Source organism: Bos grunniens, chromosome 23, assembly GCF_055505025.1.
Source record: "Bos grunniens cultivar Pamir isolate PY7600 chromosome 23, Bosgru_T2T1.0, whole genome shotgun sequence".
NCBI lineage: Eukaryota > Metazoa > Chordata > Mammalia > Artiodactyla > Bovidae > Bos > Bos grunniens.
The window spans coordinates 52,497,212-52,519,518 of record NC_141187.1 but is presented as its reverse complement, the minus strand read 5'-3'; the positions used below and the strand labels follow the sequence as shown (position 1 = coordinate 52,519,518).

Sequence of the window (22,307 nt, the reverse complement as noted above, 5' to 3'; positions counted from 1 at the left end):
GCTGATCTAACTGGGAGGCAGGCCACGCCCAGCACCTCGCATGTCCCTCCCGCAGCTCATCTAACTGGCCCTAGTACTAGTTTTGTGTTTTGTCTGCCTGAGAAATCTAATGGAAAGAACTATTCTTAGACCTATTTATTTTATCAAGGAAAATATGTTCTTAAAATGTTCAAGAAAGGATATTGTCTGGTTCCCAAGAAATAGCCTGACAACCCCCTGGAAAGATGTACACACTAAATACACACACGCCCACACGCACACATGCATGTACACGCATGCACACAAGTGTTGTGCGTGTGTGTGTGCGCATGTGTGTGATGAAGGCCATCCCTCGGGGCTCAGACAATAAAGAGTCTGCCTGTAGTGAGGAAGACTCAGGTTCGACCCCTGGGTCAGGAAGATCCCCTGGAGAAGGGAATGGCAACCCCCTCCAGTATTATTGCTTGGAGAATTCCACGGACAGCAGAGCCTGGCGGGCTACAGTCCATGGGGTCGCAAAGAGACAGACGTGACTGAGTGACTAACGCTTTCACATGCCTGTAACACGCAAGCGTGTATTCACAACCGTGGTAGCGATTGTTTTCCTGCCAGGAAGTTTTTTACAGTAAACGTGAATGAACCCTTCATCCGTCAACTGCAGGAGGCAGTGAATATTCTACCGCTTTTTACCCTTCGATGAGTACAGGAGTCACCAATTGACCTTGTTAAAATGCAGATTCTTCCCCAGCAGGTCTGGGAGGGACCTGACCGTCTGCACCTCTAACCAGCTCACAGGCGACGCTGGCAAGCCATGGACCACCCTTTGAGTAACAAGGTTCTGGTCTGTGGTGAATGACCATCTTCATCACACAGAAAACGATGACTGTTAAAGATCAGAATACCTCAGAGAAACAAATAAAAACCGTGTTCAAATAAACTTATTCTTTCTTGGAAAATTAATCTCAAAACAGACTTCAGAATCTATACAATGCCTCTCGGCCATGACCGTAAACAATGTTCCCTGGATTTTGTGAGAGCATTTTCAGAATACAGGCTGGTAGACAAATTTGTATTTGAGAGAAGGAGGCAGCAGGTCAGCGGGGCGATGCTCTGATCTGTGTGTCAGGTCACGCTGACTCCCAAGGCCACCCTGCCCGCATCAAGATGAGTAAAACGCACTCAAGCACATCCTCGTGGGACTCTTGGGGAAAATTCCCCCACCGATATTATTCCAGATATCCTGCTCTTTGGAGGTTGGCCCTGCCCGTGACTTTGTTTGAAGAGTTGAAATAAGTATATTAATAATTATCCTAACGTCTAAGGTTTAAAGTACGAAACAGTCCCTAAACCGTGTTAGGAATAACTAGAACACAAACAGATTGGACCCGCGTGACGCAGGTGCCGTGAAAGGCACGATGGACTAGAGCAGGCTCCCCCGGGGAAGAGGCCCCAGCTTTTCAGGAGCAGAGGCCAAACCCAAGGTAATTACCAGAAAGGGCATCAGAACTGCCCGCACACTTGGCACAGGGCACACAGCGTCCCGGAAGGGCGATGCGGGAGGCTGGATTAGAGCCAACCGCGGTGGGCTTGAATCTGGCCCTGAAGGACAGAAGGACCCGCAAGGGCCCAGGAGAGGAGAGAGAATGAGGCCTCCAAGCCTGTTCCCAGGGACTGGGAAGGACTTCCCGGGCGGAGAGAGAGGAGAGGAGAGGAGGAGAGTCCCTCGGGAAGGCGGACGGTGGGGCTCTCGGCAGGAGAGCAGTCAGACCCCAGGGGGGAAGCCAGCTCTGCGGACAACGCCCACCCACGTGTGGTCTGTGAGCCTCTCTCCACAGCAAGCTCTGTGTAGCCTGCTTTAGACAACAGCAAGCCTTTGGGGGCGGTACTCTTGACCCCAGATGAGGAAGCAGATGAAAGGCTGGGCAATACGCTCAGTGTCATAGAGGCAGCACAGGGGACGTGAAATCCACGCTTGTGGTCTCACACCAGTCTGTGCGCACAGCAACCACGGCTCACCTCGCACTTTCTCACTAAGTACAGTGTGTGTAAAGCACCTGCAGAAATACCGAGCAGCACGGTGAAAGCGGGACAAGCTGGTCCCTGGATCGTCCACCTTCCCTGTCTATCGTCCACCAGCTAAAGGTAGTGGAAAGTCAGATCCATTCAAGAGTCCAGACTTATGACTACAGTTAATAAACTACAGACTATAAAAACTGTTATGTATTATACAACAAAGAAATTAAATATCTTAGGTACGCTGACACACAGCATTTAGCTTATAATTTTACAGCCTTATTATATGTCTGAGAAAATCATTAGTTCCAACGTTTTGTTTCCTGGCTTCTCCTCTGCCCAGGAATCAGTGGCTGAGAACAGGCGGACGGCAGCCTCAAGACACTGGTTTTGATAACTGGAAGCTGCAGCCACTGTGGGAAAGAGCACGGAGGTTTCTCAGAAAACTAAAAATATAGCACCAGACAATCTTTCAATCCAAAGAAAACAAAAACACAAACCCAGAAAGACACGCGCACTCCAGCCTTCTCTGGAGCACTGCTTCCAGCAGCCAGGGTGTGGAGCTAAGGGAAGAGCCCATCAACAGCCAAATGGATAAAGATGCCGTGTGTGTGTTTATGCAGGGGAATATTACTCAGCCTTAAAAAAGAATGAAATGATATCATGTAAAACAACATGTAAATATCATGTAAAAGAGCAAACCTAGACAGCATTTGCTCAGTGGAATACTGTATGATACCACTTACATGTAGGATCTAAAACATTGTATGAATGAATGCAGAAGCCAAACAGAAAGAGACTCCAGCGGTCACGAAACGGGAGAGAGAAGGGCGGGCGGCACGTAGGGGTGTGGGGTTAACAGACGAGAAGCGCGGTGTACAGAATGGACCAGCAATGAGGACGCACCACACAGCACGGGAATAAAGCCACGACTTTGTAACAACTTTAAACGGACATAGGAAAATATTGAATCACTGTGTTGTACTCCTGAAATCAATATAATATTGCAAATCAGCTATCCCTCAATTAATGAATTATTTAAACAATTTTTAAAACCCAGTTGGAAGGACAAGCCAAAAGTGCTCTGACCCCACGGCAGGACTGCGGCAACTTTTGCAGCTTCTTCCCACAGGAGGTCACTGTGACATCAGTTCCAGAAAAGAGCCTCAATTTGCTGAGAAAAAGAAACAAGCCCTTTCTTTCAATCTGTCTACCCAGTCTGGCTGTGTTTGCATCAGGGAGGAGAGCAACTGACCAAACAGCAAAGGTGAGAAGCACATCCGATAACGTGAAGAAGATATAAGCTGTCCTTGGAAAATTCGTCAGAGGTGGTTTTCAAATACTTAATGCTTGATTTCTGAAAACTAAATCCAGTTAAATGGTCTGTGAGTTAAATTCCAGTGAAGTGTTTGGACACAACTTAGCAACTGAACGGCAACACCAAATGGCCTACAAATGAACCTCGTTGCCCGTTCCATGTGTGGGACTAACTAATCCATCCAGACAGAGCATCGTGGCACAGAGCTGTAACTTTGGGTGACTGGCCTCACTGACCCTCGGTTTACTCATCTATAAAACAGCAACTACACAGCTTCACAGGACCACTGTAAGGATTGACTGGGATGAAGAGCTGAGCACGGAGCCCGGAACACAGGAAACAGCACAAATGCTGGAGATCACGGCCGTCAGAGCTGATGGCGGTGGTGCCCACAAGGTCCACTGAGCCAGTGATGCCGTCCAGGCGTCTCATCCTGCGCTGCCCCCTCCTCCTCCGGCCCTCAGTCTCTCCCAGCATCAGGGTCTTTTCCAGTGAGCAGGCTTTTCACATCAGGCAGCCGTGAGTAAAATACAAACACAGCCTTACGAGTGCAGAAACTTGCTTCTATTATCCTGTCAACTCATCATGCTCATCCTAGAAGCTTGGGAAGAAACAAGACCTTACTCGTGTCATCATCCATTTTTAAATTTTGAAATAACTAGAAGCCCTCGAGGGTTCTACAGGAAGACCCCATCATAAGCCCCTCTGTGTAAGCATGCTGAGCTGCAGGCTCTGTGAGCCCTTTAAATAAACGACCCCGTTTCATCAAACTCTGCCTCCTCTTCACTCAGTGGGTGCTCGGAGATTCTTCACTGAGCAAATAAGCATAGAATTCAGGCACAAAGTGAATATTTAAGTGAATATTTCAGCTCTGACACAGGTAATCAGATGCATTTTTATTCCTGCTTCACCAAGTAAATTCTTAAGGAACCTGGCTCTTTAGAAAACAGAAACTAAAGCTTTCTGTTGTGTCTGAGTGTCTGGTGGGGAAACACGCCACGGTTGCTAGGACACGCTGGTGCCAGGCCTGATTTTGTGCAGAGGTGCTGCAGTCTTACTCATCACTGCCTTGATGTCATCAGTGCAAGAGTCAAAGCAGCGGAAAAGGCAAAAATTTTAGAACAGAGGAGAAAACAGTTTTGACCATGCAGACTTCCAAAAGAGTCTTAGGGTCCCCCAGGGGGGCCAGGGACCTCGTTGTGAGAACTGCTTGGTCCCAGGACAGACGGAGCTGGTCAGCATAGACTCATCACGTGTTTCCCTGGCCTGTTCCAGCCTTCCCTTCTCTGGGCACTTTGGGAACACCCCTCGTTAGGGTGGAGGCTGGACGGTCATCATGTTGAACATCTTCTGAGCCCTCTCCTGAGAACCCAAGGGGCCTGAGAGACTCGGGAGTCTGGGCCTGCACAGGCTCTGAGAGCTTACACCTCCTGCTGCTGCCTCCGTCCTGCCCCTGGTGCCCGAGGGAGCTCCAACCCCTTTCAGATCGGGGAACCGTCCTGCAAACCATACAAACGCTGGACTCAAAGACGCCCAGGCTGGACGCGGCCCCGGAACTGACAGGTGCCCTGGGCCAGGCCCGGGCGGAGCGGCCCCTGCCAGTGCCCATTGTCTGCCGGTCAGGTGTCCGCAGTCAACTGTCTGGCGCACCTGCGCGCTGCCAGCGCCAAACAGATCAGAGCTGGGCTTGGAATCGCACAGCTGAAAGGGGACGCGCCATCATACAGCTTCTGCGCTGTTCAGAAGGGAGAGCCATTTCTCTGGGACGCAGAAAAAAAATACATTCATGAATTAAAATCTTGTCTTCATAGTTAATCTCTATACTTAGCCCCACCTTAATTTTAAGCCCCCTGTTCTGTTTTGTTCAGTCGCTCCGTCACGTCTGACTCTTTGTGACCAGATGGACTGCCGCACACCAGGCTTCCTTGCCCCTCAGTGTCTACTGGAGCTTGCCCAAGTTCATGTCCATTGAGTCGGTGACGCCATCCACCTAATAGGGCCCACGTGGGGCCTCACTGATAAGATGGCTCATGATGTTGACCTCGCAAACGAAGAATACAACCACAGTGACCCTTGAGACTGAACAGATTGCCCAAACGACGTTCTCTCACTGGCGCCTACCTTCTAAAGCTGCGAGACCATCAGATTCCAGACCTCCCACTACATGACCATCCCTTCCGAGAATTTTTCACTGGCGGGGTATAAGAAAGACCCCATCAGAAAGGGAGGACACAGGTTCTCCTTAAGGGCCAGTCACCCTCTCGTTTCCCTCTAATAAATTTCCTTTTCTTGCCTGACTGCCCGGCTCGGTTTTTTTCTCTGCACTCGCCGTGTACCGACCATCTCATCAGCTAAGCCCTAAATGGTGCACAAAGCACAGTAACAGGAAGGGTGGCGTCCGTGTTCTCCACTCATGTTTGCAAGGCAAAGCCTACAAGCTGAAGGTCTACTAAACAACCCGGAGACTGGGCTCACACACCCCTCACTGCCAGTCTGCTCTCTGCCTCTTTCTAGAACTTCCTGACACCTGGTCACGGACTGGAGCATCGGCCTGCCTGTCACGACCCCAGCCTTGTTGCTCAGACTCCAAGCTCCCAGCTCGAGGCCTGGGGGGTCGTTTCCAGTGCAGGAGCCTAAAGAACAGGGGAGTCAGGAAGAGGTGGCACCAAAGCCAGAGGCCGGGGTCCAGGACAGGTCAGCCACCCTGTGAGGGGCCTGCGAGACCCAGGGCCTGCCTCACGGCTGCTGGCTGCATCCACATGGGAACTTGGTAGCGAGCTTGCCAAGGGCTGCCCAGCCACTTGTGAAGAAGGCTGCCCTCAGAGAAAGACCTGCAGCAGCTGACCTCCAAGGTCTGTGCTTCCCGGCCCCCTGACCCCGTAACCATCATGGAAATGCCACAGTGACCTGTGCTCCCCGGGACCCCGGGGGGACGAAGCCAGAGCCACGCTCACAGGGCAGCCCTGGGCTGGGTCTGTCGCTTCTGCACCGTCAGTGGACTAACCAGCCCGTGTCTCTCCCTGACCAAAGTTGTAACTGAGGGTGCAGGTCACCCACACACAGCTGGAAATGCCGGGGGTCTATCACCCTGCAGTGGAGAAGGCAATGGCATCCCACTCCAGTACTCTTGCCTGGAAAACCCCATGGACGGAGGAGCCTGGTAGGCTGCAGTCCACGGAGTCGCTAAGAGTCGAACACAACTGAGCAACTTCACTTTCCACTTTCAGGCATTGGAGAAGGAAATGGCAACCCACTCCAGGGTTCTTGCCTGGAGAATCCCAGGAACTCGCGAGCCTGGTAGGAGGCCGTCTATGGGATGGCACAGAGTCGGACACGACTGAAGCGACTTAGCAGCAGCATCACCCTGCAGAAGGCCCTGGTGTGACAGGAGGCAGAGGATCGTGCCCCCGCCTCACCCTCTGAGGCCCTCCTGCCCGGCGGTGCAGCCATCAGGGGTCCCCGCTCCCCGTCCCCGAGTGCACCCCTAGGACACCCCCAGCACCCCACATGCACGCCCGCCTTGGCCCCACTGTCTGCCGGGACCTCAGTGACAGCGGGGAGAACCAGCGAGGGGCACCAGGTGAACCTGACCTGGCAGTTTCCTATGCATCTGCATTCAGGGGGACACTTTGGGCTTCTTCGCTTGCCACCACTGTCTGCTTATCACTCCCTGTCTTTGTTATCATTGCTATGTTTTGAGCAGAAATTTCAAAATAAAGCCCAAAGTGCCCAACGGCCCAGGCGGAAGACTTGGACACGGCAGCCCGAGGCCAGTGCCCAACGGTGACGTGAAGTCACCTCTTTACTAGAAGCTTGGGGTGACGTGGGGGTTGTAAACTAGAAACCATTTTCAAATTTATTTACGTGTGTTACTGTGTATTTGAAAATCTAGAATAAGCACATCGAAACTGTGATTCCACTCTGTTCTTGCTTTTGCTAAATATTTTTAACGACTTGATGTGTGAAAATATTATATTAACTAACAGGAGTAAAAGTAATGTGTAGATGTAGCAAAAATCATGAAGGGAGTGTGAGAAAAATTGGTCTGGGAAACCCCGATAGACAAACGTGCTTTTTACAGTCGTCATGTCTTAGGTAAGTGGATCGGGACACAGTTTGGTCAACTGTATCTAGAAATTTCATTATCCATATGCTCATCATTTTCTAACAGAATCACAGGCTTGATTTGCAATGTTTGTAAATTTTACTACTTTGATTTAACTTTTAGAGAGAGAAAATAAGACCTTTTTTTCCCTATTCCACCAAATGACATAAAACGATCACAGTTTCAACGATTCTGAGAACCCAAATGACACGGACATAGATTGGGACTCTCAGAATTCCACACGAGCAGAGACGTGCTCCCAGGGTGTCAGGATACCTTCCACGGTTTTACCTCTTCAGTGAAGACTGACGTCCAGATGGCATTCTCTGACACCCTGGAAAGGGAGTTCCTAAAACTGCTCTTGTAGACACTCTTAAGACAAGAGGTCGCCCGCATTTCCAAATAACCATTCACAATGGAAAAGAGAAGAGGGTATATTGTAAAACCTAATTTAAGAGACATTTTCCTTACTGTTAGAAAGTTACAACGACATTTTATAAAAGACACACACCAGAGCACTCCTAATGAGCTCAGCTCCCTGCCGGCCCCTCCTTCGGGACACTCCTGGGGGCCACCGCTCAGAGCCAGGGGAGGGGCCGTTCTTTACCGTGCGTCCCCTATAGACAGAAGTCTATTGCAGGCACAGGCACGTATCAGCCAACTCCCCCGGAGCATGTGTGCAACAGCCAAACACAGCCGGGCTTGGGCACCAGTGACAGGAACACTCGTCCTGTCGGCTCCCCGGAGAGGCGCAGGGCCCCACGGGGACCTGGCTCCTCGAGTTCCGGGCTCTCCGAGCACCACCCAGATGCAGAGCTGGTGGTTTCTTATTGAATAAGACAGATATCTACATGCCGGCATAGACACATGTCAGCCAACTCCCCGGGAGAGACTTTTAACCATAAATTCACGCATTTTCAATAGGGGCCAAATCCAAAGAGGCAAAAATTACTTCTTTGGGAGAAGTGAAGAAAATCATACTGTTTCCGTGCACAAAGCACAGAACCACCTGCAATACACACACAGGTACAGAGTGCGTCTGGGACAGCACGATTTCAAGGAAGGGGCTTGACTAAGCAGAAAAAAGCCAGAAGTCCCTGCGGTGGGGGAGACGGCGATAAGCAGCTCTGCTGACAACCACTTCCGGTAGGAAAAGCAACTCAGAACACCTCCTAGAGTATTTGCTAAACTGCCTCCTTTATCCTAAAAATAACTCATTCTATGCTAATTGATGAAAGAATTAAACAAGTAGGAAGAACTGATTTCCCAGATACAATACTCTCTCTTGGGAAGCGCTAAAATCTTTAGAATCTGAATTCTTTCTCTTACTTCAAAATTCTCCTGTTTTCCTGACTGAAGCCCATTCTGAGAGCAGCTGTGGCCTCCCAGGAAAGGCAGGGAGGGGCAGAGGTCCCAAGGAAGAGGCAGGGAGGCCGTCTGTGCTCGGGAGCTTGCTCAGAAGAGGCGGCCACTCTTCTGCAGACACTTCTTAGCAAGGGGAAAGGACGCTGTGCTTTGGTGCCACTTTATCTCCCTCAGTTACATAAGAAGTAGAAGAGGACACGCTGACATTATTTTTAGCTCTCACAGACAAAAATAGAACGCCAGCTTTCATACACGTCAGGAATGACTGCCTCCAGGTTCCCCGAAAGTTGGTGGAGACTTGGAGATGTTGACAAGGGCTGCATACCTCTCCTGATCCCACCCCTGCAGGGCGGCCTTCCCGGGGGAGGACAAGGCAGGGCATGCATTCCGTCTGCCGGGGCGAGCCCGTTCCCCGGCCAGAAACACTCAGCCAGGACAGCGGCCACGTTACTACCTGGGTGTCCTCAAGAGCAGGCGCCTGTCGGTGACCTCCGCGGGTCATCACGGACCGGAGCACACGCCAGAGGACGGGAGACGAGAGAAGGCACAGGCTACCTGCAATCCAAACGCCTTTTCTTCTGAGTGACAAGTCCATCCTACCCTTCCCGCCCTGACCCTGCACGAGCTCGTTTCCAGGCAGAACTCTGCTCCGGGCAGGAGGCGGTGCTGAGCGGCGGGGTCTGCGGGACCCCGCGGTGACGGTTCCAGTTACACCATCAACGGCTAATCTGCCTCTTTAAAAGGAAAAATATGATGGCCCGGGTGACAGATCGGAAACAGGTGCAGGGTAGAGGGAGGCCGGCTGGCAGCAAGTGACACTGTGGAGAGCACGCTAGTCTCCCGTTCAAGGACGATAGGCACCAGGGAAACGGGGCCGCCGCCAGGGAGCTTTTTCCTGCCACGCGGGCGAGGGGCACAGGGTGGGCGGGAGGGGGCGCACGGCTTCAAACATAACAAACCCTCCGCCCGCAGCTGCGTTATTTTGAGATCCAAGTTATAATCTCGGTGACCACCGCTGATAGTACAATTTCACCGCGGTGAGGCAGGAAGGGCCGCCTGCTATTGAATGCGCCGACTGCCATCGCAACAGGGAGACCCAGGCTTTGTCCCAATCTGCTCTGCCTACTCACATCCTGATCATAAATACTTTGTTTTGTTTGGTCTTCGCAGCATTTGTGCCCAGTGGTTCAGCATTCCGGGAGCTGTGACCCCCCGCCACCTCCGCACGGTCCCTTCCTCCCTGGGGACCGTGCCTGTTGGGGGAGCAGGGGCTGAGGACCAGAGGACAGGAGGTGAGCACACACAAGCCTGAGCAGAAAAAGCAGGGTGCGTAGAGCCAGTGGGGCAGCAGAGGGGGCAGAAAACCGCAGGGGAGAACGGACTCAGGTTGCTGAGAACAGGAGCTCCTTGGTCTTCCACTGGGAAAAAAGAATGTGTGTGTGTGTGTGTGTGTTTGCGTGTATCAGACAGCAAGTCAGATCTGAGGGAAATACAGCATGGTGGTTATTTATACGGGTAACAGAACAACAGAAGAGGAAACGCTGGATCTGACTGTGAAATTCTGCTAATCACAGTTATGAGAGTCGTTACCACTCCGAGTTAACGACGCACACGGTAGCTATTAGACCATGACTCACACGTGCCACGTCCCTCATTTAAGTTTCACTTTGTTTCAACACCGTATTGTGTGGTTTTCCAGCTGGTTTATCATAGTCTCTCTGCTCTGTGCTAAGTCGCTTCAGTCACATCTAACTCTGCGACCCCATGGATCATGGCCCTCCAGCCTCCTCTGTCCATGGAATTCTCCAGGCGAGAATACTGGAGTGCGTTCAGGGAGCCACTCCAGAGCTGCGGCCACCCACAGGAGAGCTGCGCCCTCCGCCAAGGAATCTTCCGACCCAGAGCCTGAACCCGCATCTCTTCCGTCTCCTGCAGGCTCTTTACCACCAGTGCCGCCTGGGAAGCCCAGTGTTTCCGCCACAAGCTTTTAGAATTCTACACTTCTTAGGCGATTTTGAACAGTATGTAGAATATAAGAGAATATAAGAAAAGCCTTTCAAAAACAATCAGAAGGGAAGTTGGAAAGCACAAGGAACAAAACACAGCACAAAAGTAGAAAATGTGGTGTCCTATCAATTCAAAAAAATCAGAGGAAGAGAGGAAGAGAGGCAAAAGTAAAGCCAGAAGAGGCAAAATGAGTGACAGAGAAACCTGGTTAGGAGCAGGAAAAGAATCTGAGCTACGCTGAACTGTGTCGAAGGATGTAAGTTGTGGAACGCGCAGTTTGTTCTCGTTAGGCGAGAAAAGACTCTTCTAGAAAGAGCTTGTGCTTCAGGCCTTCCGAGCAGTGTGCCTGTCACCAGAGCGCCTGCAACGCAGAGTAAATTCTCCTCAGGGCAGCGCAGTGAGGGTTCCTACTATGATTAGCTGTGCTAATCTTCCTAAAGAGAGGAGGGATGAAGAGACAGAGGAGAGGTGGAGAGAGTCATGGTGGGCATGTTTGTATGGTCCCTGGAGAGAAAGGCCCGGGATTGTGAAGATTTCCCGTGGCCCCAGCAGGAGATGGAGACGTGTCAGCCCAGCTCCGTCTGCATTCCTGACGACATCCGAGCCGCTGGAAGGCCCTCTCCTCCCAGCCCTGCCAAGGCCTGCTGGCCGCCCGGGCACCCGCTCACCGGGCCAGCGAGGGCCCCGGGGCCTGTGGCCTTGGCAGACACGGCAAGGAGAAGGGCTCTGTGCCTCCCGTCCAGGCCCGTCCGTCCCCCGCAGGGCGAGGGAGAGACAGGGAGATTGACTGCCGACACCTCTGGGCCCTGAGCCACTCGGCGAGAAACTGAATGGGACACGCGGCGGTTCCTCCCCACCTTCCGCGCGGCCGTGACCGCCGGGCGCAGGCGCCGCCAGACATCAGACCCATCACACAGGACCTTCTGTCAGGACCGCAGGGCCAGCATCCTCAGGCGTTCCCTCAGAAGTGTCCTAAAGCATTTCACTTCCCACTCACTCGATTTCTCTGGAGCAGATCATCACCAAAACTCCCTGAAAATCTTCGTGTTTCCACCTAGTACCATCTTGCCTGCTTACAAAACTTGTATCACAGAACTTGGCGAAAAAGCATCCTGGAAACCTAATCAAACTCATAAAAACTATACAAATCATTTTTTTTAAACTTTACATAATTGTATTAGTTTTGCCAAATATCAAAATAAAATAAAATTAAAAAAAAAAAGAACTTTGAAAAAAAAAAAAACTATACAAATCATTGGTTTTTTCAAAGTTAGCCTATAAGAATACTTTGTCTCCCCTGTTCCACAGAAATTAATGAACGAAAAGGAAACCCTTCTGATTATTCATTTGCATCACAAGCAGCCCGAATGAGGAAGTCCTCGGATCTGACTTCAGTTTTGCCGAGGAAGTGTCTTCTTGGTGTATGCGGGACAAGATGTTAGCCCACAGGGGAAGGGCAGTCTCCAAACACCACTCTCAGCCCGACTCGTTCCCCCTATCCAGCAAGGTCTATCTCTCTGTACTCACAGGGAAAAGACTCCTCCCCTCTTCACACCTAACAGCTGTGCTCCACCATCTGTTGTACCATTAGAAATGCCCTTCCTACCTGGACAGGGTTTTTCGGAACAGAAGCTGGACGAAGAGGAAAGTGAAAGTGAAGTCGCTCGGTCATGGCCGACTCTTTGCGACCCTTTGGCCTGCAGCCTCCCAGGCTCCTCTGTCAGCGGTTTTCTCCAGGCAAGAACCCTGGAGTGGGTCACCATGCCCTCCCCCAGGGGATCTTCCCTACCCAGGGGAATGCAGGGCACACTTAAACAGGCCTGTTTGTTCTGCAAACGTTCTCGGAGCCTGTTTGGTACCATGAGCAGGAGAGCAGGCGAGGTGGGTGACATGGGGTCCCGACCTTGAGGAGGGCGTCGGGCAGGGTGACAAACAAGTTCCAGGTGAGGCCCCCTCCAGCCGGGAGGGAGGGGGAGGGGACCCAGGGGGCCTAGCAGGGGACAGAGCCCGCCGGTCCACTCCCGAGGACACCCCTCACCGTGACGGAGCCGGTGCTGGGTGCTTGGCACACAGGGGCATCCGCCGCTCAGAGCAGTAGCCCCCACGCTCGGCGAGGGACCTCCCGAAGAGCCGGCTGCCAGGACGGGGCCTGCCGCCAGCCTGTCGCCAGCGGCCACTGTCGACAGCCCTGACCCCTACTCCGTGGGGACCTCGGGGTCCTGAGGGAACTGGAAACGTCTGCAGAGCAGCTGTGGCCTTCACGTGCTTCTCCAGATTGCATGCCCAAACCAGCCCTCCTAAGAAACTGCGCTTCCACACGACCCTCGTGACCCAGCATGGTGGCGCCCACAGGGAGAGCTGCACATTCAAAGGCCTCCCAGTGGCGACCGCACCCACCTGGAGGCACACCTCCAGGGAACGAAGCTCGGGTCTGCCTGTCCCTAGAGCTTCCTTAATTCTACACCAGTGACGACACACAGAATCTGAAAACCGTCCGACAGATACGGACGGGCGTGGCTTACCTGGTTCTTTCCAGATCTCGGATCTTGTTCACCAGAACTTTCTTCCAGAAAGCACTTCTCCACCTCCTCCATGCACTGGAAAAAGGCCATCTTCTCCAGCTGGTCACTGCAGTAACACGCGTTGATTCCTTCCAGCCTCTTCACTGTTAGCATCTTGGTGGTGAGTCCAAGGAAGTTCGTGTCTGGAGCGTGGTCTCTGCCCCCTCGGTCTCTGATTTGTGAATGAGGACACAGTCATCACGACTCTTCTCTCCACTGCAAGGGGGAGAGACAGAGCTCCCATCACCCAGACACACGTTTGACTCTTTGGGAAAATGTACAGCGGGAAGTTTGAGGTTGCTTCTATCTTAACTAGAGAAAGGGCCCCAAATGAGGAAGAGAAATGCAAATATTAACTTGAGTTTCACACGTTGGAACTTTGAAAGGAAAAAGCTTTCTCTCCCTTCTTTTTCCTACAAAAGCAAATACTGAGAAGCAACTTGAGCGTCACGGGGCGGCTGATGGCCCCCTCACTGCCTCAGAGAAGATCTAGGCTAAGCGTCCGGTTTAAGGAGACAGTCTCTTCGGGTTTAACTGGCTTGCTGGCCTTGCCCCTCTGGCCCTGGACAAGGACATGGGAAGGGCATGCTGCGTGAGGAATGGGCCCCCTGGCCTCCCCTGGGGATTCTGCCCCCTCGGGGGAGTGGTCTCACCAAATGCGCCATTTTCAGAGCCTTTTGCTGCCTACGTCTTAAAATGTTTATTTTAAAAAGAATTTGGCTTCCTAACAGTCCTCTCACATAGGCGAGATTCCCAGACACCCTTCTCTGCGTCATTAGCAGCTGAGCACCGAAGATTTCACACCCTACATACACTTACACTTCACTGAAGATTTCACACACTAGATACACTTACAAGTGTTACAACTAGTAACACTTACACTATTACTTACAAACGAAGTAATAGGCTCATTACTGCTCCGATACTAAAGCCCCACAAGGGTGTCTGTATCCACGCATCTCCTGACCATTTCGGGGAGCTGATGCAAATTTGTGGCTGGTTCCCTCCAGAGGCCCCCTGTTGGAGATTTTCTGGAAATTGCTTCTTCCTCCTTTTTCTCAATTTGAAATCATCTGTAATTATCCCCACAAAACTTCATCTTTCATTTTCTCAACTCCTTTAGTATAATAAAATGATACTTTGAAATTCTAAATTATTTAAAATCCAATGCTCTACATAATTCTACTCAACCGTAGAAAGACCATAAACTTATCCACACTAAAATGTGAACAGGATCAACCAGAGCTCTGTGAAATATACTACAGACCATCATTAGTGTTCTTACAAGTTGCCCTGAAAAAATCTGTTATTATAATAAGAATTTCACAGCTACGTCTAAGACAAACTATAACTAAAATCTAATACATCATTGTAGAAGGTGCTCAAATTGGCTCAGGAAGCCACATAAAAATTAGCACATTAAAACAAAAGCTTGGGTCCAAGATACAAAAATTTTGCAGAGAACTATTAAACATTAAGTTCTGCCTGGAGTTTGATAAAACTTGCTATGTAAGACAACATAGAAAGAAAGAAAATAGAGTTATTACCATTTATAAGAGGACATGCTGGGGTCCAGACCACTCCAAGCGTCGAGCACAAGTTCCAGCAGATAAAGGGGAGTTTGCAGAGTTCAGAACGACTACTCAACCCCCTGGTAAAGGTCTTGCCTTGCGATCAGAGTAAGTCTTCTGAAAAGACAAGTGTCCACTCCGGGAGGAAGTAGCCTCTCTCTCGAATGCCACTTTGAGCCCCTGTTTAAACTCAGATGGTCCTTGATCTCATGTTGCTCAGCTGTTGCCTTCTTAGTCAGATGGGGAAGAATATTAATTTTAGACACCAGGCTTTTCAAAGCCGATGGCTCCATTTCAGAGGTCAGGTAAGGAGAGGACGCACCACAACGGTGGATGAAATATCACCTTCACCTTCTTGTCACGTCACGATGGCAGCAGCCTCAGGACGACAGAGCTGCGTTTGTCTTTGCCATCTCACGCCCCGCTCTGCCTCCCTTTTTGGTCTTGGCATCTCGAGCACGTTCCCAGATGGAGGGTTCAAGCGTGGGAAGCCCACCTTTTTGGCCCACCTTACACTTTGAACACATCCCACTACAATAGGAGAGAGCTTCTGCCAGCAAAAGCACTCGACAGTTTTAAGCTTCTCAGTGCTTAAGATTATTTGCAACATCTCCAGCTATTTACAGCTCCAGGGAAAGTTCAAAGGCACAGGCGTGCGGGGGAGTTACAAAGAACAGGAGTGAGGTTTCACAAACTCTCCCTGCAAACAACACTCTGCCTCTCCCCGTCTTCAGCCAAGAAAAGGGAATCCAGTGCCAACAAACCACCTGCCTGCTCCCAACAGCAGGGGATTCCTAGACTTACTGAAGTTGCGTAAAACCTCGATTCCCCAAAAAATAAAACTGATACCGGTGATCCTACAATCCTTCCATTTTCGTCTTTCAGAGCCTTTGCCGACCCCCCTCTCTCCACCCCAACCCATCTCTAGTGGCCTCTTGCTTTTCAAAGATTTAAGTTCTTATCTTTAATTCAGATCCGTGTTTTCCATATTAAATAAGAATACATTTTCATTTTGAATAGAATATAAAAATTATATAAAATCTTTTAAAAAGCCAAACTTTGGATGTTTCTCTAGGACCAGAGAACTTTGCTCTTCAGGCAGAGTAACTTCACAATATTATGTGTTTGTGAAAGATAGATTACGTGACAGAATGGAAAAGACTGAACTGACTTGAGGTTATCAGTTTCCTCAGAGTAATTAAACTGTGAAGTACAGATAAGGTGACAAATCCCCACACCCAGAGAAAGCCAGGTGAGTGGCCTTCGGCTAATTTGATGGCATTCTCTCCCTGGTGGCTCAGATGGTAAAGAATCTGTCTGCATTGCAGGATACCTAGGTTTGATCCCTGCGTCAGGAAGATCCCCTGGAGGAGGGCATGGCAACCCACTCCAATGTTCTTGCCCTGGAGATCCCACAGACAGAAGAGCCTGGCAGGCTGCAAAGAGTCGCACATGACTTAGTGACTAAACAACAGCAAAAACAAATACTTTATTCAGGCTTCATGAGTTCCTCCCTGATGTTCCTATTCCACGTTGGAATCTCACCCAGGACTTTATACTCATTTAGATCCACCGGGATTTACGATGGATTGGATGTGAGGAGTGAAAGGAAGCCGGAAGGCAAGGATGACTCTCCACGTTTTTTCCTGAGCATGTGGAGGAGGGAGCTGAGGTTGGTGGTGATGGAGACGTGACTCTGGGGGGAGTCAGGCCCTCCGTGTTTGACAGGCCTGTTAGATATCTGAATTGCATAGGTTGTGAGACAGAAACCTGGACTTCAGGGGAGAGGTCCCGGTCGCAGACATGAAGTTATCACAGGCAGACAGTTTCATGCACAATATGTATTCAATACACATCTGTTGATTGATCACTAGTTCAGTTCAGTTCAGTTGCTCAGTTGTGTCCGGCTCTTTGCGACCCCATGAACCGCAGCACACCAGGCCTCCCTGTCCATCACCAACTCCTGGAGTCTACTCTAACTCATGTCCATTGAGTCAGTGATGCCATCCAACCATCTCATCCTCTGTCGTCCCCTTCTCCTCCTGCCCTCAATCTTTCCCAACATCAGGATCTTTTCAAATGAGTCAGCTCTTCACATCAGGTGACCAAAATACCAGAGTTCACTAGAGAGAAGGTTTTTAACTGTGCCTCACTGTCCTAGTAATGGCACCGCACTCCAGTACTCTTGCCTGGAAAATCCCATGGGCAGAGGAGCCTGGTAGGCTGCAGTCCATGGGGTCTCGAAGAGTCGGACACGACTGAGTGACTTCACTTTCACTTTTCACTTTCATGCATTGGAGAAGGAAATGGCAACCCACTCCAGTGTTCTTGCCTGAAGAATCCCAGGAACAGAGGAGCCTAGTGGGCTGCCATCTATGGGGTTGCACAGAGTCGGACATGACTGAAGCGACTTAGCAGCAGCAGCAGCAACTGACCTAAAGGAAAAGTCAACTGAAAGGACTGCTCTCAGGCTGCTTGTCTTCTGAAGTTAAGCAGCAGCAGCGCCGAGCACAAGCAGCCTGGCACGATGCTGACCACCAAGAAAAACAGGCAGAGCAGGCACACCCGCTGGGGCCTCCCCGCCTCACCCCCCCAAAGTCCACGGAGCCGAGCGTCTCTACAGATGGCACGAGTGGAAAACCTCACAGGAGAGGTAGAAACAGCTCCAGACATTTCCCCTGGATTTGCCTCTTATTTTGGAGCCACAAATCTTTTATAGAAATACTAATCTAAGGTAAAGAATCCTCCTGCAACGCGGGAGATCTGGGTTCAATCCCTGGGTCGGGAAGATCCCCTGGAGAAGGAATGGAAACCCACTCCAGTATTCTTGCCTGGAGAATTCCATGGACAGAGGAGCCTGGCGGGCTACAGTCCATGGGGTCACAAAAGAGTCAGACACGACTGAGCAGCTAACACTTTCACTTTCTTCAACCTTAGAAAACGTCATTCCACAGAGCCATAGAAATTGCGATTGCTTTCAATGGACATTGACCAGCAAGAGAGTGTGCCGTCATGGAGCGGGCGAGGCAGGCATCGCCAGAGACTCTGTGTGCTGGCTGGTGCAAAGACAGCCTGGGCAGTGCTGGTAGCTCCTGCGCCTGCTCGGCATCCTGAGGCCCCAGAACAGCAAGGCTCTTGCATGTGTACACACAGGAGTGCAGCCATCTTCATAAATATCAAAATGCAAAGAAAGGCCCCCCGCGATCTACACAGCTATTAAACTTTCCTTTCAAAAAGCATCATTGACTATGATCCAGGAAAGCAAAAATTGATACACTGTACTCACCAAAATTCAAAATTTGCTCCTCAAAAGACACCATTGGAAAATGGAAAAACAAGCTCCAGACATGGAGAAAATACTGTGAAACCATATATTTGATAAAAGACTCATATCCTGACACAGGCTCTTACAAATCAACAATATGAAGACAACCCAATTCTAAAAATGGACAAGAGATTTGAAGGACATCTTATAAAAGAAAATATATAATAGTTAATACACACACACAAATGCTCAAAAATCTGTCATTAGAGGGATGCAAATTAAAATCACAAGGAAATAACATTTCGTACCCACTTGTAGAGCTATAATAAAAAGACAGATGCAGGAAGACGTTGGTGAGGACGTGGGATAACTGGAGCCCTCAACACCCATGTTGGAGGAAATGCAAAATGATTCAGGTCTTAGGAAGTAGGTTGGCAGTTTGTTAAAGTTATTCTCCATCTGACCTAACAATTCTTCTCCCAGGCATCTACCCAAGAGAAATGAAAACACGTGAACACACAAAGCCTTGCATGCAAATGTTCAGCAGTGTCATTCACAGCAGCCAAAAACTAGAAACAGTCCAGTGTCCAGCAGCGGATTCAGTGAATGGAGAAAAGTACTCCATGTAGCCATTCAAATGCAATACTACTCAACAGTAGAAGTGAATGCAGCACTAACCCTGGCTACACTGTGCTAAGTGAAGAGAGTCAGAAAGACAGACTGAAACTTCCCTTTTGTATGAAATGTCCAGAAAAGGCAAATCTGTAGACACAGGAAGCAGATTCGAGTTGCCTTGGGCTGAGAGTAGGAACAAGGATGAACTGTAAGCAAAATCTACTCAGGTGACGGAAACGTTCAAAAAACATTTTGAACAATTCAGTGTGTTTCCTAACACGTAGTTCAATTGTCCACTGATGATGGGTGAAATGTAGGGTGCGCAAATTATACTTCAAAAAAGTAATTTAGAAAGTAGAAAACCCAATAATATAAATAATGAAAGGGAAACTTGTTAAGAGGAAAAAAAGAGACACTCAACAGTTGGTGGCCGGCTGTTCCAGGTGACCTAGGCTGGACCCGAGGAGTCATAAATCACACCCTGCGCTTGCCAGGCCATCTCGGGCCAGAGAAAGGAAGAGCGAACGGTGGGTGGGAAAGAGCCAAGATCTCACTCTTCTCTCCTGGAAGGAATGTCGCATGGTGTAGGGTTTCATAATTAGTAGAAAATTAACAGAAATTTAAAGCTAATTTGTATCTCTTACTTTCTACTTGGGGAGAGGACGCTTTGAGCCGGGAGGACAGTGATGTGATGGAACATTCGGACTTGTTTACAACCCTGCTGATATTAGACCCTTAAAATGTCCAGGTGACAGTGAGTAAGTAGCTAAATTTCATGTAATAAAAAATGAAAATAGGAGGATTGAAAAAAACTAGATAAAAATACATCTAGGGCCCTTTAAAAATTGGTCTCCTCAGAAGTACCAAATAATGTTCCAGTTCATTACTTCTATAAAGGTTGTACAACTCGTCCACATAATTATATCTTTTTTTAACTTTCTTGTAAAATGTAAATACAAGTCATGGAGTTAATCTACTGCTTAGAAAACATATATGATATTCAACAGGAGCCAAGTACATGGCTCAATACCATTCATAATTCAGAAATACGTTTCTGAAGCTCATAGCACTTTGGTATAATTTTCGTTAGAAATGTTCCATTCCTTCCGACTTATATTTTTAGAACCTACCACCTACAGAGGATTTGCGTGAATAGTACAGTGAATATCCATACACCCTGCACGTGGATTCACCAAGGTTTTTATTTTCAATGTTTGCCATCTCTCTCTTTTCTGAGTTACAGACCTCATGAAGCTTTACCCCGAATACATTATCATATGTCTCCTGAGATAAGACACAGGATCCAACCAAAAATCACACAGCACGTTTTGTTGACATGTCTTTTCAGTCTCCTTTTTATCTTTTCAGAGAACAAAAACCAAGGTTTTTTTTTAACCTTTCATGACATTGATATTTTTTATATTTTTAACTTTAGACCAGTTTCTTTGTAAAATGTCTCTCAATTTGAATTGCTGGATCTTTCCTCATAGTTTGAACCAGGTAAACCACAGGGCATGAAAACCACGTCACTGATGGCACGTCTTTCTCAGAATGTCTCGACAGGTGGTACGTGATGAGGCTTGCACCGTGAGTAATCATATAATTTGGTGATCTGATTTAGGAAGTGTCTGCTAGATTTCTCCATAATAAAATTATCCTTTTCCTTTTGCAATTAATAGGCAACTTGTGAGATTTTATGGGTATCCCATTCCACAACAATCTATCACTCTGTGACTTAAGTATCCTTTCTTGCATGAATCGGCTATCACCACACTGACTGTGAAGTGATTTCTGAATTCCATCATTTTCTACGCTTGTTAACTGATATTCTTCATTAAGAAGCTTTCCATCCCCATCCTGATACCCTTCCTTTCAGGATCATTTCTGAACATAAAACACATGCCCTGTGCTATTCATTGTGATGCTCAAATTGTCCCGGATTTGGTCAAAATACTTTTGACATACCCCTGCTGTTCTAGGGGGGCACTTCCTGACTTTCTGGCAGAAAGAGACGCCGAAGCTCCCCACGTCCTTTTCCTGCTCTTCTAGAATCTGCCATTTCTCAGAGCAGCCCTGGTTCGTTTCAGGGAAGAAGGGCATTTAGAAACCAAGACCAAGGCAAGAGGGCTCTTAGCTACTGGACTGTCCGGTCCTTTTCCGTGGACGGAGCTGGAAGCATAACTTTCTTGAGCTGTGAGTTCATCCTTATAGTTCTCTAATCCCAACCCAACCCCGCAGGATTCTCTCTGCCTCGTGCCCCTCGTTCTGCCTCGTTCCACAAGAACATCTCCTCCCGTTGATTCTTTAAGCCTAAGAAGGAAAGAACAAAATAAAACACTTGCTGTGAGGTAGCATTCACGCTTCTGTTGAGTCCATTCTAAACAACTGGGAAAAGTGAGAGTGTTCAGGTCCAAATGTTAGAGACTCTGTTGCACAGCATGAATCATCATCTTTTCCAGCTGGAATTTGAGGAAGGGTATATTTACGTTTCCATTCTTGAGGATGCTTTTCTACCTTCTAAATTAGAAGTGAATTTTAAGAGCTAGAAGGAGCTCATGACAGGAATGACGCATGAAATTACAGAAGTGCAAAGCCCAAGCCATGCTCTTCTGACCAAACGTTGGCCTGCTTTTCCCGAGGGTAAGGTTGAGGAGAGAAACTTTCCACGGGAGAACTTTGTAGCCAAGAGGGTGATGGTGGCTGGCGGGGAGCTGGGTGAAGACGCCCCACATGCTCAGGGGTGTGTTATTTCTTATCAAGGGTAACAGTTGTATCTTTAGGGAGAAAATAAATCTGGCTACTATGTAATGGTTCATAATAGGTTTTTAGGTTTTATCCCACATATTCAAAAGTATTGGCGTTTCTTGGTGCATGAGGACCGTGGCAGCTGGTAGAACGGTAAAAGGGCTTTACGAGTCCCAGCTGTCATGCGGGAAACGTTCTGAGCGCGCACGAAGCCTGGGGGCGCAGAGCAGCACACCCCTGCACTTCTGGTCGGAGTGGGAATTGCCCTCCTCTTGGGGGAAGGCCATTCTGCCGCGCTCTGTGACCCACAATTGCACTTCTAGGACTTTTGCCCCAAAGGAAATAGAACTGCAAAATAATATCTTTGAAGTTATCGATGATGACGTTATTTATTACATTTAAAACACTGAGATAGAACATAAGTACAAGCTGGTTATCCTTCCATGAGAAAGAACATTATGTTTCTATTAAGTCACGCATAGAAGAATATTTAACAGTGCCAGAAAAAATGAGTGTGATAGTTAGGGGCAGTGGTTGTGGGGCTGGATTTGCCTCCTGCTCAGCATTGCCGGGGCTCCTGCCCTCTGGGTGCCAGCTTCATGAAGGGGGAGCGAGGACTATCAGGCCCCTCTGCTTGAGGGTGAGCCCTCCACTCGGGTAGACCCTGGGCGCATGACGGACGCTCTCAGAATTGGCAGAATTGGTAAAAGCGCTCGGGGCAGAAGGACCTCTTGTGCTCAGGTCCTTCTGCTCTGTCTGGATT

General features: G+C 49.1%; 1 protein-coding gene and 1 long non-coding RNA gene across 14 annotated transcripts in view; one reads left to right on the top strand and one right to left on the bottom strand.

Annotated features, from left to right (window-relative positions):
* MYLK4 (myosin light chain kinase family member 4) overlaps positions 1-15,533 on the bottom strand; it is a 70,606-nt gene extending 55,073 nt beyond the window's left edge. For 4 of the 13 annotated variants that reach the window (XR_015152640.1, XM_086370485.1, XM_086370488.1 and 1 more), the window contains exons 1-2: positions 14,896-15,081; positions 13,310-13,520 (exon numbers count right to left, since the gene is read on the bottom strand). Coding sequence is in view for 9 of the 13 variants with exons in the window: in XM_086370485.1 (XP_086226611.1) it covers positions 13,310-13,462 (153 nt within the window). In the remaining 4 variants the exon portion in view is untranslated. Of the gene's footprint in view, positions 1-9,234; positions 9,643-13,309; positions 13,565-14,895 lie in introns of those variants that run through there. The other 9 variants (XR_015152641.1, XM_086370486.1, XM_086370493.1 and 6 more) reach the window with 6 other exon arrangements.
* Positions 9,040-12,030, top strand: LOC147347864 (uncharacterized). Its single transcript, XR_015152644.1, has 3 exons — positions 9,040-9,560; positions 9,951-10,072; positions 10,716-12,030. It is a non-coding gene; the product is annotated as an uncharacterized LOC147347864 (long non-coding RNA).
* Positions 15,534-22,307: the final 6,774 nt, after the last annotated feature.